This window comes from Portunus trituberculatus, chromosome 48 (genome assembly GCF_017591435.1).
Source record: "Portunus trituberculatus isolate SZX2019 chromosome 48, ASM1759143v1, whole genome shotgun sequence".
NCBI lineage: Eukaryota > Metazoa > Arthropoda > Malacostraca > Decapoda > Portunidae > Portunus > Portunus trituberculatus.
In genome coordinates, this window is record NC_059302.1 from 8,767,569 (window position 1) to 8,783,424 (window position 15,856).

A 15,856-nucleotide genomic window follows, 5' to 3' on the forward strand; every position below is an offset into this window, starting at 1 on the left:
GGCAGCTCATCATCCAGGGTGTGGCATCAGTAGGTGAAGCCATTTCTGGCGCATCACCTCTTTAGGTGTAGGCATTACTCTGATGGTGGTGACTAAAAGTGTTTCACGATTGTTCCACCCTCAGCTTTAAACTAGATACTGAGTGCCTCCAAACGACATCCGGACATTTGATGTTGTTAAAGACAAATGTCTCTGAGGAGATATATATACACCGACAAGGCAGCCCCAGAAGTCTCTTGATGATATCGTTGTGACAGACACGAAACCTGTGTATTGAAGACACTCTTTATCTAACCCTCAGTGAGTTACAATATATGCTGTAGCAGTAACTCCTGAACAGCTCCAGCTTCACCTACTTGGTGCAGAAGGAAAATCTCCTGAGAATAGTGTTTCCCACAGCTGTGATACTGTTGAGCTATTTCTTAACGTTCAAATCGTCTTGTGAATCACTGCACAACACACAATACATGCCCCAAGTAGGTGAAACTGTCCACGAATTGTAATCGTTCGTTATTCAGGAGTGCTGCCCGCACAAACTGAACTTTGGAGTTTTTGGGTGGAACATAGTATTCGCAGTCGCGTGCTGGTCACCCACTCAGCTTTCCCATTACGGAGCGAGCTCAAAACTCATAGATAGATCTTCTGTGTGTGTGTGTGTGTGTGTGTGTGTGTGTGTGTGTGTGTGTGTGTGTGTGTAGCGCCAAGAAAGAAAATATGGACAGTGCCCTTTTTTAAAGAATTGATATTTCTCAACAGAAAATTCAGTGGTATTATTCATCATATCTTATTTTGGACAATTTGCTGATATAGGATGAACTGTGGCATTCCTGTTGCATTCTGTAATTCACTAAATAGCTTCGCAAAATAAAGTATCCCAGTCAGTCTTTCTTGTGCGTCTGTCATATTCCTCACATTCCAACAGCATCTGTTCCATTATATCAGCCTCCCACGTCACACAAGCGGTATACTCCGTTTTATGACTTATATTGCCTGTAAATTCACTGCATAAGACAAATTATGACAGAATAGTATATATAAGGTCCAACATGGCCATCATCGTCACGGAGGACTTTCTCACAATCACTGTAAAAGTTCCCTGAGCAGATGGTCACTGAGTGTGCCCACGGAGTGTGATTACTTGCAACAGACATGTCAGTGTAAAACCATTTCCTATAATACAAACAATAATAAGTAAAACTTTTAGTGACTTAAGATACCCTCACCTTATATTAATTTTCTTTGTTTCCTCAGAATTTTTCTCTCATGCTTGGTAATCTCTGAGACATATTCTAGCGCTACATTCAGTAAAATGAACTGAATAGCAGATACTGGATCCCTAATCCCTGTATTTGAGCAAACGCTCACTCTGTGCTCCAGACATGTTGTCAAGGGCCTGTTGCATACAGCTTTGTTTATCAACACACCCTTCTAAACAATGGGCTATGTGCTTGCACAGTGCACTATCAGCAGGGGTATACTGTGTACCGTGGGGGAGGGGAGCTACGAACACTGTACTGTGTCTCAAGCATCTTCACGCATGTATAAAAGCGAGGCCTGTATTTTTGAGACGCTTCGGACTCTCATAAGGATTTCATTAATTTTGAAGGCCGCAGGTGATTAATCGGTCTCCAATGTGTCTGTTTCTATTGATGATGCAAATAACGCTAATCATAACATCTATAGAGTGATAGAAAACACCTTTAAAAGCTGCAACAACTTTAAGCAGAGCCTGATGAAAGGCAGTCGAAAAAAGCCGAAACGTTTACGAATGTTGTCTTGGAATACTGAATAAATAATGTAACCTGACAAGGTAACCAGCGAAACCATGCAGCTTCCAATGTGATATAGCCACCATGATACACCACCTCTGACTTATCTACCTATTGCATGTATACATGTAATTCTGATGCACGGAGTCTCTCATGGTGTATTTTGCATCTATTCTTGCTTGGAGAGACATGTGGTGGACATACATAAGAAGAAAATACGACTAGTGTGACGTGTGATTTAATATAGATTGATGTATACCAGGAACACGTGTATGCGGACCTGAGGGCTGGCAGTCGCATGAGGGGCCCTGATAGACCACTTAAATCCATTATAAGAAAATGGTTTTCCCGACGCCTTGGCGCCTCCAGTACGTGTCGTTGGTGACAGAAAGTAAAGGCACAAGAGAGAGAGAGAGAGAGAGAGAGAGAGAGCTGCCGTTTGATTAAGACGTGAATATACTATCTCGCTCCGTGCCGCGCGTGAGAAGGGAGGCTGCAGCTGTAGGTGGTAATGTTAGTGGTCGTGGGCGGAGAGGGTATAGCAGCACCCTCAGCCTGGCCCCAGTCGTCTTTCTGGGAGCAGATAGGGTGGGTTGGCGCGTGCCACATTTGATTCCTTGCTGGCCACGAAGCGAAGGTGTGTCTGAGGTTGGCGCCAAGTACTTTTTACTCCTGAGTTGTGCCGCGTAATATTTTGTTTCATGTACTTTCGTTTGTGTGGAAAAAAAAACCGTTGTTCAGAGATTTTATTAATACTATATGGTGACAGAAATAAATAACCTATGACTTCCAAGTGAGGAGCGTAACATACCTACTTCACAGAAATTAAGGAGCTTCTGTCAAGTCCATCTATAAAGATCAGCTGAATGTATCATGACGTAATATCGCTCCTAAGGGATACATGGTGAGTAACTGACTAGCTTAACATTTGGAAATATACAAGCTTTTTTCCTCTTTTTTTTTTTTTTTTTTTGCTTTCTTTTTCCCCCAAAAAAACTCATTTTTGGTTCGATATCTGGTTCTGACATTATTTTTTGTCATTTCAATTTGTAGTTTACATTTAATTTATTTTCTCTCTCTCTCTCTCTCTCTCTCTCTCTCTCTCTCTCTATGCACGTGGAATGGCGTAGAGCAGTGGTGCAGTACAAAAGTTGGTGGTCGCTCATTTCATCATATGTTGCTGAGAGAGGGCCAAACGTTATGTTCATTGTTGTTGTTATTGCTATTGGTTGTGGTGGTGGCGGTGGCGCGACGGTGATAATGGTGATGGTGGCTATGGTTGCACGTAGTTATGGTGATGGTAGTGGTAATAACGGTGGTCATGATATCCATGATGGAATCACCAGCACTAACAGTAATGGCACTAAATTCTATTTGTAGCTTCCGAAGGTTGTATCCTACGCCAGTTTATTTTCCTATCACCAGAGGGTTCCCGTGCGGTGTCGCCTGACCGACCGAGACGCTGAGCACTCCCTGGCGATCTTTGGTGAGGGATATCTGTATCAGAAACTTTTACTTCAGTATCTTGTAAAGATGCTTATGACGAAAAAGAGAGAAAACTTCCAGAATGACGCCGCTTTGATTCTCGCCAACGCTTCATTGAGCTATGTATGTACTGTGCATACATAAGTTCCCTGGGGAGAAGATAAACAGGGCTGTGAATGTACTACTGCTATGATATCACAACACCATTTCACTTGAAGAATAATCTATCAAAAGTATTTTTGGATTGTGTGAGGGATAAGCAAAATTGTTAGGTGGGCAGCTGTGGAACCATCAGCACAAGTGCTCCATCAGACTTCACAAGTGTTCGAAAAAAACAGTAATGTTGTTACGTGATTGGATAGATGAAATTCCTAAGGGATGAAAGAAGGCACGTCCTTCCAAGACATAATACAGTGAAGCAATAGAGAAACTCCATGATCTCAAGAAGATGTGACTTGAAAACGGAGATTAAATCTGTTGTGACGGAATGATAAAATTTGAACAAGTTGGAAATGAATTATACAACTGAAACGGCGTAAGTTTAGTAGGGGGAGTGTTGGGGCTTGAGTTTCTCTCAAAATTTGATATCTACGAATTAATAACAATACTGATGCAGTTGTTATGCAGCAAACATTGCAGATGTATTGAAAACCCGAAGGTAATAGTTCAAGAATAATATAGTAAGGTGCGACACGTGCGAGGTTGAGCAATATGGAACTTAAGGAAAGTTTGCTTCAGGTATTTTCAAGCAAGAACTTGGAGAGTTAGAAAAAGAGACAGTTGTTGCAAAAGATGGATCTGAGTGCGGTCAAGTGGTTGAAGAGATATGTGGAAGGAATGTGAGCAGGAGGGGTTAATAAACAAGAAAAGAGGAGTTTGAAGCACGTGTGAAAGAGTGAAGAGTCGACGCCAAGGTAGGACTGAAGCGTGTGCATTCAAGGTGATGAAAGGTGTGTGTAAATAAGATAGATGAGAGAAACAATGTAGCTTATTTGGGGCGATGCGCGGTTGATTTTCAGCCCTTTGTGTTGGCGTCACGTCAGTGCTGCCAGGAACACAACATTATGCAGTGAGTGAGCGTTGGAGGCACACGCGTACCAATATTCAAAGTTAAAGACGAGTAGATAGTGTGTGTGTGTGTGTGTGTGTGTGTGTGTGTGTGTGTAATGGTTCGGTGATGAACGTGGTGTGATTCTATTTATTATCATCATCTTTTGTTTTAACACTTGTATATTTTGTGTAACAGCGCAGAGATGGGAGAGTGTTAGTCTCGTCACAAAAAGGAAGGAGGAGGGGGAAGAAGAGGAGAACAAGGACAAGAAGAAAGATAACAACAACAACAACAACGTCATCAGTACTTCTAAAACAACCTTCCCTTGAAAAAAAAATTAAAAAGTGTCACCATCACAACATTGCATTAACCTAGGACGCTGCTACCCACTTCATCAACACAGCGTTCGTATGGGCGCCGTCACCACCTTTCCCAGCAGCCACTGAAGCTAAATGAGCACAGAAACTAAGAGAAACACAAAATAGTAAAGTGGTATTCTTACTCAGCGCCACTGAAGCTCGATGTGTGAAAAAAAAGATGCTAAGAAGAATACTAGTCGCGTTCGGGAATATACAAACAATATAGTGCGCTCTTCTGTCTGTTATCATGTCTTACACTGATACTCAGGTAACGTCTGTGTGTGTTGGGGGGTAAGAGTGACTTCAAAGTGATAGTGCGTTGATTGAGGACTCCACAACACCTCAATTTCCGGGCCTGTTGAAATAGATCGCCACTATGTTGCCACTAAACAAGGATTCAACCATATCCTCCAAGATGTCTGAATATGACAACGTTCCTGTGCTGCCAATAGATTACCACAACCACATCCCTGCGCCCTTCCCTGCTTCCATCGATGACCCGTGCCCAGTCCCTCAACACCGGAGTTCCATGTCCTCCTCCTCCACCATGGCCGTCTCCACCGTCTCCCCGTCGTACAGCCTCCAGTGCGGGGAATCAGCCTCGGCAACTCCCCGCTTACTACAGTTCCCGACGGAGGAGAATCAGCTGCCCCTCGACACAGAAAAGAGACAGCAACAGCAACAGCATGCACGTCTAGACCCGAGCCTCCTTCCGCAAGATGAAGATGGCCAGCAGGTTGCATACCGACAGAACAGACAGCAGCCCATGGAGATGCGCAGTGCCACCAAACATCATCACCTTCAACACAACCCAGTGTGAGTAGCGTGTTGTAGTAATTAGTATTCTTGTAGCTTATTTACTTATCTATTTATCTACGTAGTTGCCTTTTTTTTTTTTTTTTTGTCACCTAACCTCTTCCATGGTTTTGTTGTCTTCGCTTCGACAGTGCTTATATATATATATATATATATATATATATATATATATATATATATATATATATATATATATATATATATATATATATATATATATATGGAATTATCTTACCTCATGATTACTTTTCAGACCTGTGTGTGTGTGTGTGTGTGTGTGTGTACATTGAGTACGAATCGACGCAAAGCTTACTGTGTACACGTAGGTTCACTTTTGTTATGACAGCCTTTCAAAACAAAATGACAACATTCTCATCCCATCATCACCACCGCCACCACCACCAACAGCAAGGTGGGCGTGGCAGGAGGGACGTGGGTGAGTGTGAGGCGGCAGGCTTTGCGTGGCACGAAGCATGGAGCAGCAGTGGGTTGAGCCTTGGAGGAGGCTCGAACCCACGAGCCACGACCTAGCTCACACCCATCACGCGTGAGACAGAAGTGACGAGGTGAGACTTGTGAGGGACTCACAGGCCACGACCGGCGGAGTGGCCTTGAGTGAGAGGGAAAAGTACTAATGTCAACTGAGGATGTTCTCCTTGACAAGACAGATGCCACAATTAGTGGTTAATTTACAGATGCTGTTTAGTAGTGAATATGTAAATGGTTGTCATGGGAAGTAATACGTAAAAGAGGGATGGGTGTCAATGGGTAGGCCAGCACATACTTTCATTCCTGCACCAGCACTACTTGCCTCACTTAATCTTTCCTTTCTCAATTGCTGGGGTATCACAGTGAAATTCTTCGTATCAAACTTTCACACACACACACACACACACACACACACACACACACGTAAAACTAGAAAAAAAAATACTAATAAGCTACAGACAGACAGACCTAATAGTTGTTATGTAGTATTAACCTGCTACGTATGTAGAGTACACTTCTCCCCCGCCCAGACATAATCAACAAACAAAGGAAGTGTCCAATAACCGACCAATAATTTGCATTAGTGAAAAGCTATACTAGTTGATCTTAACTGTATAGTGACTTGTATTGATGTTTGGCTGAACGAAACTTAAGTATCTGGCAACTTTCCTGTGAAAAGAGACCTGCTGTTGTGCTGCGGCGCGGGTTCTCAGCTTGGCGAGGCCACGAGAGGGTATTCAGTGTGTGTCTTTAGTGAAGGGAGTGTGTGGTGCGGGTTATCTGCCACTGGGGTGTTATCGAAGCTTCATATATTTGTATATGTGTGTGTGAACTCTCAAGCAGTACTGCGGCAAGATGGGGTAAGTGTGTGAGAGTGAGGTTGGCGTGTGTGCGTGCGTTTGAGAAAGTTCAAACCTGGAAGGAAGGATGGATGGCGAGATCATCAAGGGTGGGAAGGAGGAAATGAAGGCATAGTTTCTATAGGTTCCTTTTCCTTCTTCGTCAAACAACATGTGGGAGTAGAGAAGAGACTGGTGTTTAGCTACACAAATACAAGTATCATATTCTTTTTTTTGTTGATGGTAAATTAGCCTGTCATGCCGTACTTAAACTGACAAGTAGTAAGTGAAATGGTCAGTCCATAATCCTACTGCTATAATGGGTGTTTTACATCGAAGCAGTTTCTATTGTACATGAACCCAACGAACCGTGACGTCCACGAACAATGCGACCACTGTGAAAAGTTATTTTATGGGAGGTTGTGAAACGCCGCTGTCTTACGTAAAAGAAAGCCACTAAGGGAGAAACGCTGTGAAGAGGAGGAAGCTGACCACCCGTGTGAGAGAGAGAGAGAGAGAGAGAGAGAGAGAGAGAGATATGCAATGCCCAAAATTTAGCTATAACTGAGAAGCCGGAACTGGCGGCAGGATAGGGAGATGAAACTAGAATGGTGCGTGTAGAGAAAGTACTGATAAAGCTGCTGAAAGTGAGTGACGGTTCACGTGCGTGTATGCGTGCCCGTGTGTGTGTGTGTGTGTGTGTTGCACTCGATCACTACCACCAGCATGACATCCCACTTGTGTCATCCACTTACTAGACACTGGCACACTTACTTATTCGATACACGCGCGCGCACGTTCTGTCAACAAACATCACCAGCAGTTGTATATTACCAGCCATCTTCCACCACGCCTCATGTGTACATTTGCGGTCTTTCTTGCCTCTTCTTTACTGACCATCACCGCCGCCGCCGCCATTACCACATCAATACTTAACTCTTAACTCTATTGAAAGTAACGTTGTATAATTAAACAACTCACTGAACATGTCCCATATGGTCTAGCTAGCCACTGTTTAGGATATTACTCTAAACTTTTCATCTCTCTCTCTCTCTCTCTCTCTCTCTCTCTCTCTCTCTCTCTCTCTCTCTCTCTCTCTCTCTCTTTCTTTCTTTCTTTCTTTCTTTCTTTCTTTCTTTCTTTCTTTCTTTCTTTCTTTCTTTCTTTCTTTCTTTCTTTCTTTCTCTCTCTCTCTCTCTCTCTCTCTCTCTCTCTCTCTCTCTCTCTCTCTCTCTCTCTCTCTCTCTCTCTCTCTCTTTCTTTCTTTCTTTCTTTCTTTCTTTCTTTCTTTCTTTCTTTCTTTCTTTCTTTCTTTCTTTCTTTCTTTCTTTCTTTCTTTCTTTCTCTCTCTCTCTCTCTCTCTCTCTCTCTCTCTCTCTCTCTCTCTCTCTCTCTCTCTCTCTCTCTCTCTCTCTCTCTCTCTGCGTATCAAGTTCTTCCCAAATTCTCAGCACCTGCCTCTTCTCCCTGACTAGTATACCGTAGTTCCGCTTTCTCACCTCCATAAGTGTAAATATTGGCCCTAGAATATGACTCTCTCTCTCTCTCTCTCTCTCTCTCTCTCTCTCTCTCTCTCTCTCTCTCGTGTGTGTGTGTGTGTGTGTTGACCTAAGTCTGATGTCATTCGACTCTCAAGATAGCTAAGAGAGGCAGATGTCGAGAGAGAGAGAGAGAGAGAGTTGTTCAAGATACACGTATGCAAATGGAGGCTGGAATGGTTAGTACTTACAACGTGCCTGTTTTCATGTAATTATATCCCTGTGCCAGTATTGAGTGCCCAGGAACGCTTCTCTGTGGTCTGCTAGTTACGTGTTGCTGGAGGGCCTCGTTACACTTGTCTCTGGCATGGATAGCGATATAAATAGTTGTGATGAAGCTGGCTGATCTGTCACTCTTGTCCGTACATCAATTCTCTCTCTCTCTCTCTCTCTCTCTCTCTCTCTCTCTCTCTCTCTCTCTCTCTCTCTCTCTCTCCAGAATAAATACTAATGGATTTTTTCATGAACTGTGTGCTTGTGGAGAAGTGTGTACTCTTCTATAGTACTGTGTAAGGTGAAGAGAGGTGGTGAAAGGCAGAGGGTCACGGTTGGTGGAGTCTGGGAGGCGGCATGTTGGGGGATTAAGGGAAAGCTTGGTGGGTGGAGCTGCTGGAAAAGAATACTGGACGTGGACATGGAAGTCATTCAACAAAGTAAAAAAAATTATATATATATATATATATATATATATATATATATATATATATATATATATATACACACACACACACAGGTGTGAGTTCACGCACGCACCCTTGCGCACTATCGTGCTTGTACACCTGTAAGCCGGTATGCATGCAGGAACGCCCATCACCAGGAGCGGTTTCGTCAGGTGGCTGGTGTTGTCACCCTGCGGGATGGTAACGCCCTCAAGCAGGACAGCCTTATGGAGCGCTTTGTCTGTCTCGGTGTTCCTTTAAGAAGGCAACAGTTCATCACCTGTACCGTCTGTGGCGAACCCCACAATACAAAGGAGACCATAATGACAAGCCACTTCATGCCCCATCATTCCCCTTCCTTACTGGAGTGGCCCGGAGTGAAGGCGCGTTCAGTGTCACAGTCTCACAATTTATAAGCCTTTGAGTTTTACTGAGGCAGCAGCGAGGAAGAGAAGAGTCAGAAACAAGGCTAAGCCACGCCCCGAGCACTGAAGGGAATGCAAAGTAACCAGACACTGCTGAGGTGCCGTTGCTCAATGACGATTGCCCCGCCCCCGTGTTGGGTGGTTCAACGCCGAGGCCGAGTGTGGTCTCATGGTCACGCGTGTAAGGTTCAATGTAGGTGAATGGAAAACAGCATTCATGTACTCCGCTCTTCCTCTGTTAACTGTTATGTTTGTCAGCCTCGCTCGCAGACCTCAGCATAAGACACAGATTGCAGGAAGTAAAACAAGAATTGTAAAATAAGAATTGTACTCCCATCCCTTCCAAGGTTATTCTCAGTCCTTCTGTTGGAGGTGAGACAAGTGAAGAGTGACGAATGACTCATCTTTTAACGTACTTGCAGTTTGTCTCAAGGGCGTGCCAGGCCGTGAATGGCGAGGGGACCTATGCCGCTGCTGTTATGGAGGTGAACCCGTAATTTTGTAAACTTTAACGATATAATTGTTGTGGTTCATACAATAGAGACATCGAACACCATAGCTACAACATCAACAACAACTACAACAACAACATCTACTACTACTACTACTACTATTACCACCACCAGTACTACTACTACCACTACTACTACCACCACAACTACCATTACTACCACCACCACAACAACTACCACTTCTACTATTACTACTACTTCAACGTTGGGCATGAGTGACTGGTGATGGAAGGAGTGAAAGAACCTGCTGGTTGAAATGGAAGACTAATTCTGGCCAGCAGGTTTTTTCTCATTCCAGTTTGCAATTTCTCTCTCTCTCTCTCTCTCTCTCTCTCTCTCTCTCTCTCTCTCTCTCTCTCTCTCTCTCTCTCTCTCTCTCTCTCTCGCCAGTACCACGCCTCTACCTTCTGACTGAGGTCGACTAACGGAAAGCCACTCACGGTTCCTAACTACGCCTGAAGGGATGTATGTATCTCTCTCTCTCTCTCTCTGCTTCGCCTTACGCCACAAGCCTCGCCTCGAGCCAAGATTCGCGAAGTAGGTGACGGGCTAGTCAAGCGATATATATTTTGCTTCTTATTTGGCAGCACGCTAGTGACTGTGCATATGTGTGCTTGCGTCAGAGAGAGAGAGAGAGAGAGAGAGAGAGAGAGAGATGGTTAGTGGAGGAAATATTACAGGTTTTGAAGTTGCTGCTAAAAAAAAAAAATTGAGAAAAAAAAGTATTGTGTCGTGAATACTGCGTCCCTGGAAGAAGAAAAGACACATAAGGGTGTGAATGTTGTTTGCGTCATGGCTTGTGTACAATAGGGAGGAAAGGAAACACGTACGTGCATGGTGTGGCTATTGCATTACGGGGTATCGGTTTACAAAGTCGGTCCGCATGCATATGTACTTAGATTGATGCTGTAGACCTGGGGGATAGGGAGGTGGGTAGGAAAGGGGGCGAAGGGGAGGTATAGGTGTTCACGTGACAAGTATGTTAGTTGTATGCTATTGTACGTGTCATGGGAACAGGTTTAACATCAACTACTGTCTTTACTATCTTTATTGCTACTACTACTACTACTACTACTAATACTATTTAGGGTAGTATTATATTCTAGGTTTTTCTGCCTATTATTGCCGCAATAGTAACATCAATAACAATAATCATAATTCCTACTATCACCTCTGAAGTTTTTATTAGTAGTGGATAGAGGCAGCTGTAGTAGAGTAGTAGTTGCAGTGTTGATGCAAATACTAATGCTACTGTTATGATTGCTATCACTGCAGTGTGTATCCTGTTCTGTAAGTAACGTTATTATCCAAACAATAGCAATTAGAACAACATTGATATGAAGAACAAATACACCAGAAAGAGAGAGAGAGAGAGAGAGAGAGAGAGAGAGAGAGAGAATTATCGTCACTCTCCACATTGTGTTCGGTTCATTCGGGGTGAAATGGAAACGCATCGAGGAGACTGTCCAAAAAAAGATAACTGTTGCGATCTTAACCCCTTCAATACTGGGACGCGTTTTTACCTTGAGTTTTTGGCGTGATAAGACGATTTTGTTTACAGTAGAAAGGGTCTATTGAGGTCAGAAGATTAATGATCCTGAGTCTTCACTATTTTAATGCCCACATGAGTTTCTTAAGTTGTATAAAATGACTAAATAGTAACCAGAATAAGTATGAAGACGTGTCATGGCAGTGAAGGAAACAACTCGAGATTCTACTGTAGTCTCGAGATTCTAGTCAGTGGTGAAGGATGGCGAGTGTTGTGCTTGGGTGGCCTGGCGTGTGTAGAGACAGCGTTTTTATTAAGTGTTGATGCAAAGAAGGAAAGAATGGTTGTATAATTATGTAGATTGTATAATGTAAGGATTTTGACCCTCTCTCTCTCTCTCTCTCTCTCTCTCTCTCTCTCTCTCTCTCTCTCTCTCTCTCTCTCTCTCTCTCTCTCTCTCTCTCTCTCTGCATACCTGTTATCTTGATGTACGTACCTCTAAGTTGGCAAGGGAGGCATGAACATGAGGTGTCGGGAGAGTTGAAACTAATAGAGCAGCAGGTGGAAGAGAGAGAGAGAGAGAGAGAGAGAGAGAGAGAGAGAGAGAGAGAGAGAGATAATGTTATCCTTCATTGTTGTTTCCCCGTAATACCAATCCCATCTTCAGTCATAAAGCTGCACCCAGACAGATATTGGGAAATAGTAAATATGTGAGATAAAAGAGAGATTAGTGGGACGAAGTGTGGAAGTGTAAGAATGAAGGCGTTAGTTAAAATATCAGGATGGGTGTAGGACAGGCTGGGGTGAGGGGTGGTAGCGGGAGGAAGCAAGACAAGGAGGCATGGAGGTCGACGGGTCGCGGCCCTGTGTGGGAGGAGTGCTCCGTTACCCCTCCCGTGCACCTTTCCCTTTTAGCTTCCTGTGCAGATCAGCCGCTCGCTCCCTTTCTTGCAGCCCAGTGCCCTCCTTACACAGTCTGCCTCTCGTCTGACACCACTCTAGCTCATGATTCCCACTTCCCGCGTGCTGCTTTCCTCTTTTACGTTAAATATGGTGTTTATTCTCAAGATACAGCGTGGACGTACTGAGGTTTTCACGACACAATAATACTATTAATAGTCCGTAATGACTCTGTTCTCGCTTCTTATCTTCATACCCTCCACGGCCGCGGGAGTAGCAGGACCACGCCCCTCCTCGCCTCTTCCCTGCAAAGTGCTCCATCCTCGACAAATCAGACTATTTAATCGGATATACAGAATATGCATTAGTTGATTTACAGAGAGAGAGAGAGAGAGAGACTGACTGACTGACTGACTGACTGACTGACTGACTGACTGACTGACTGACTGTATGTGTGTGTGTGTGTGTGTGTGTGTGTGTGTGTGGGAAGAGAATAAATATGTGTGGTAGCTTACTCTGTAAATGTCACTGATCTCACATGAAAGCATTGCTACATACTTACTAGTTCGCAGAATACAAACAAAATCGTCTTAAGCCTCTGGTATGACTAACCTGACTTTGGAGAAGCTGAATCATGTAAACAACGCGGGAGGACAAAAGGGGAATCGTTTACTTTTGTTTGCAGTGTCACTCACAAATGTAGCGCTCTGGTAGCCCTTTTGAGACCCACCTGAAAGCGACTGCATCTGTCTTGCCAACACATTGCTATTGTTTCTCTGAGCGTGTTGTGTTTGGGGTGGGTTAGTGCGTGCGTGTGTGAGCATGCATGTGTAATGTGTATGTGCAATTCTCCATGGTCTTGATCGCTCGTGGTGGCAAGCTTACTCTGTTATTCACTCAAGGAAACAAAATACATATTATGAAGATCCATGTTTGTGTAAGACTAAGGCCTCACACACACCATACACCACACACCCATCTCAAGAAGGACACTGTCAGGGAGATATTCTTAGCAACCTGTACCGGGTTTTGATTTTGCTTTAGTCGAACGTTAAGTGAACCAAACACGTGACTAAAATACTGGTGCAAAAAAAACATTACTTAATGAAGGACTACCACTTATACACCCACTAGCATGTTGCAGTTCTCCATGTTCTTATGAAGAGCTTGAAAGATAAATGTACAGGCGGCTGAACTGAACATCTTGGAAGAAATTAGGTTAGTAACTATCATTTAACTGATGAAGCGAAAATTTGATGTTGAAGCAGCATCTCTTCGCACATCAAGCAAGCTACGTACCTTCCCTTTCACTGCTTGTAAAAGATAAATCATAATGCAAGGCAATGGGTGAGGTTATTGTGCACAATAACCTCACCCATTGCCTTGCATTATGATTTATCTTTTACTTCATATCACTTGTCTCGTGAAACTTCTGAAGATATTCTCTGAACATTTATCTTGTTCTGACTTTATTTTTCTTGTACCTGGCAGCAAACTTCGCACCTCATTTTCCCCTCTCTCTCACGTTTCTTCCATCATCCCCACCCTTTGGCTCTCCATCATTCGAGGTCCTTACCACACCCAGACATGACGAACCGCGCAAACCACTGTGACGGGACCTGTACTGCATGACTGTACGAGTGAAGAAAGCGGAGGCAACACCAGCGACAACATGGCATATTTTACACCCTACTGATTACAAAGACGTACTGAAGATTGAAGTCCCTTTCTCATATGCGTGTATGAGCCCGAGGAGTACACAACGGCGCTCTTGGTTTTGTGAAATGAGTGTGTAAAGCTAGTGCTAAACATCCAGCGACAGTGGTAACCCAGGAGACTGCGGTGACTGAGTGCGGGAGCTGCATCGTTGGTTGTGGTTGCGTCTGACCCTGGGCTGTGGTGCGGCGCAGGTTGTTGAGGCCCGAGTGCTAAGGCAAGGAAGTGTTTGTTGTTGTTTAGAAGGATAAGTGCTTGGGATGATAAGTTAGTTATGGTGTGTGTGTGTGTGTGTGTGTGTGTGTGTGTGTGTGTGTGTGTGTGTGTGATGGAAGTGGGCGATGAGGTTATAATGCAATCGTTCATCAATCTACGTATGTGTTTAATGTATGACATGTATGCGCAACTATGTATGGTGCGCACGCATGCATGAATCTCTCTCTCTCTCTCTCTCTCTCTCTCTCTCTCTCTCTCTCTCTCTCTCTCTCTCTCTCTCTCTCTCTCTCTCACACACACACACACACACACACACACACACACACACACACACCGCGTAGTGTAGTGGTTAGCACGCTCGACTCACAATCGAGAGGGCCGGGTTCAAGTCCCGGTAAGCGGCGAGGCAAATGGGCAAGCCTCTTAATGTGTGGCCCCTGTTCACCTAGCAGTAAATAGGTACGGGATGTAATTCGAGGGGTTGTGGCCTCGCTTTCCCGGTGTGTGTTGTGTGTGATGTCGCAGTCCTACCCGAAGATCGGTCTATGAGCTCTGAGCTCGCTCCGTAATGGGGAAGACTGGCTGGGTGACCAGCAGGCGACCGAAGTGAATTACACACACACACACACACACACACACACACACACACACACACACACGAGTAATAAAAGGAGAAAGAATCCTGAGCTGTCTGTTCGTTCAAAGGTTTTCAGGTATTTTCATATTCATTCGCCTTACAGCAGATTATCCCGGTACCACTCGGTTATTCTTTTCTATCATATTTTCTTCACGTTTACGGATCATATTTCTGGCAGCTTCATTGTGTACCTCTCCTCCTCCTGTACTTATTTCTGTTTTTATCCCCACTCCTCTTCCCGGTTCTCGTTTTCCTTATTAAACTACGCCGTTGTCATCCTCCTCATTCTCCTTTTCCTCTTCCTCTCATTTCGTTGTATTAACATCCCCATTATTGAATTAATTCCACCACTTACCCTAAACGTATGACTTCATTTTTGTTATATGTTTGTGTGTTTTTTTTTTTTTTTTTTTTTACAGAGAAAGGAAACTATACTATTCGTTTTCTCTTCCCTCAAGCCATCGGTGCTCTCACTATCCAGCACTCAACAATGATCGTATATGTGTTTTCCCTCAATGTGGAGTTACCATTCGTCAGACTTTCACTCCGAACTTTCTAATTTGAAGTCTTCGTGCAAATCATGGTAATTTTTTACTTTTTTCCCCGCTCTTTTTTTTCACTCACTTGCCTCGATATACCGCTTTTATTTTCTCTTTTCCATCTCTGTGATTGTTTCTTTCTTTTTCTCCTTTCTGGTGTGAGAAGTGATTAGTAAAGATTTGTACAACTCCTTAATGACGGCCGTAGGTGAGGCAGGGATCATTGGTGGCCGGGTTAGAGAGAGAGAGAGAGAGAGAGAGAGAGAGAGAGACTGTGCAGTGGCTTGATCAGCTGACGAGGTTAAACAATTGGTCTTGATGAATGTAGTTGGGGCAGGCCAGCCACAAATGACAGACAGACAGACAGACTGACTGACTGACACACACACACACACACACACACACACACACACACAC

At 43.9% G+C, this 15,856-nt stretch overlaps 1 protein-coding gene across 1 annotated transcript in view; it reads left to right on the top strand.

Moving 5' to 3' along the window:
* Window positions 1-2,232: 2,232 nt before the first annotated feature.
* The window catches only part of LOC123498404, a 34,223-nt gene continuing 20,599 nt past the window's right edge, over window positions 2,233-15,856 (top strand). Inside the window, exons 1-4 of the mRNA XM_045245511.1 lie at window positions 2,233-2,673; window positions 4,501-5,480; window positions 9,148-9,244; window positions 9,853-9,915. Coding sequence (XP_045101446.1) covers window positions 5,041-5,480; window positions 9,148-9,244; window positions 9,853-9,915 — 600 coding nt within the window. The 5' untranslated portion in view covers window positions 2,233-2,673; window positions 4,501-5,040. The remainder of the gene's footprint in view (window positions 2,674-4,500; window positions 5,481-9,147; window positions 9,245-9,852; window positions 9,916-15,856) is intronic.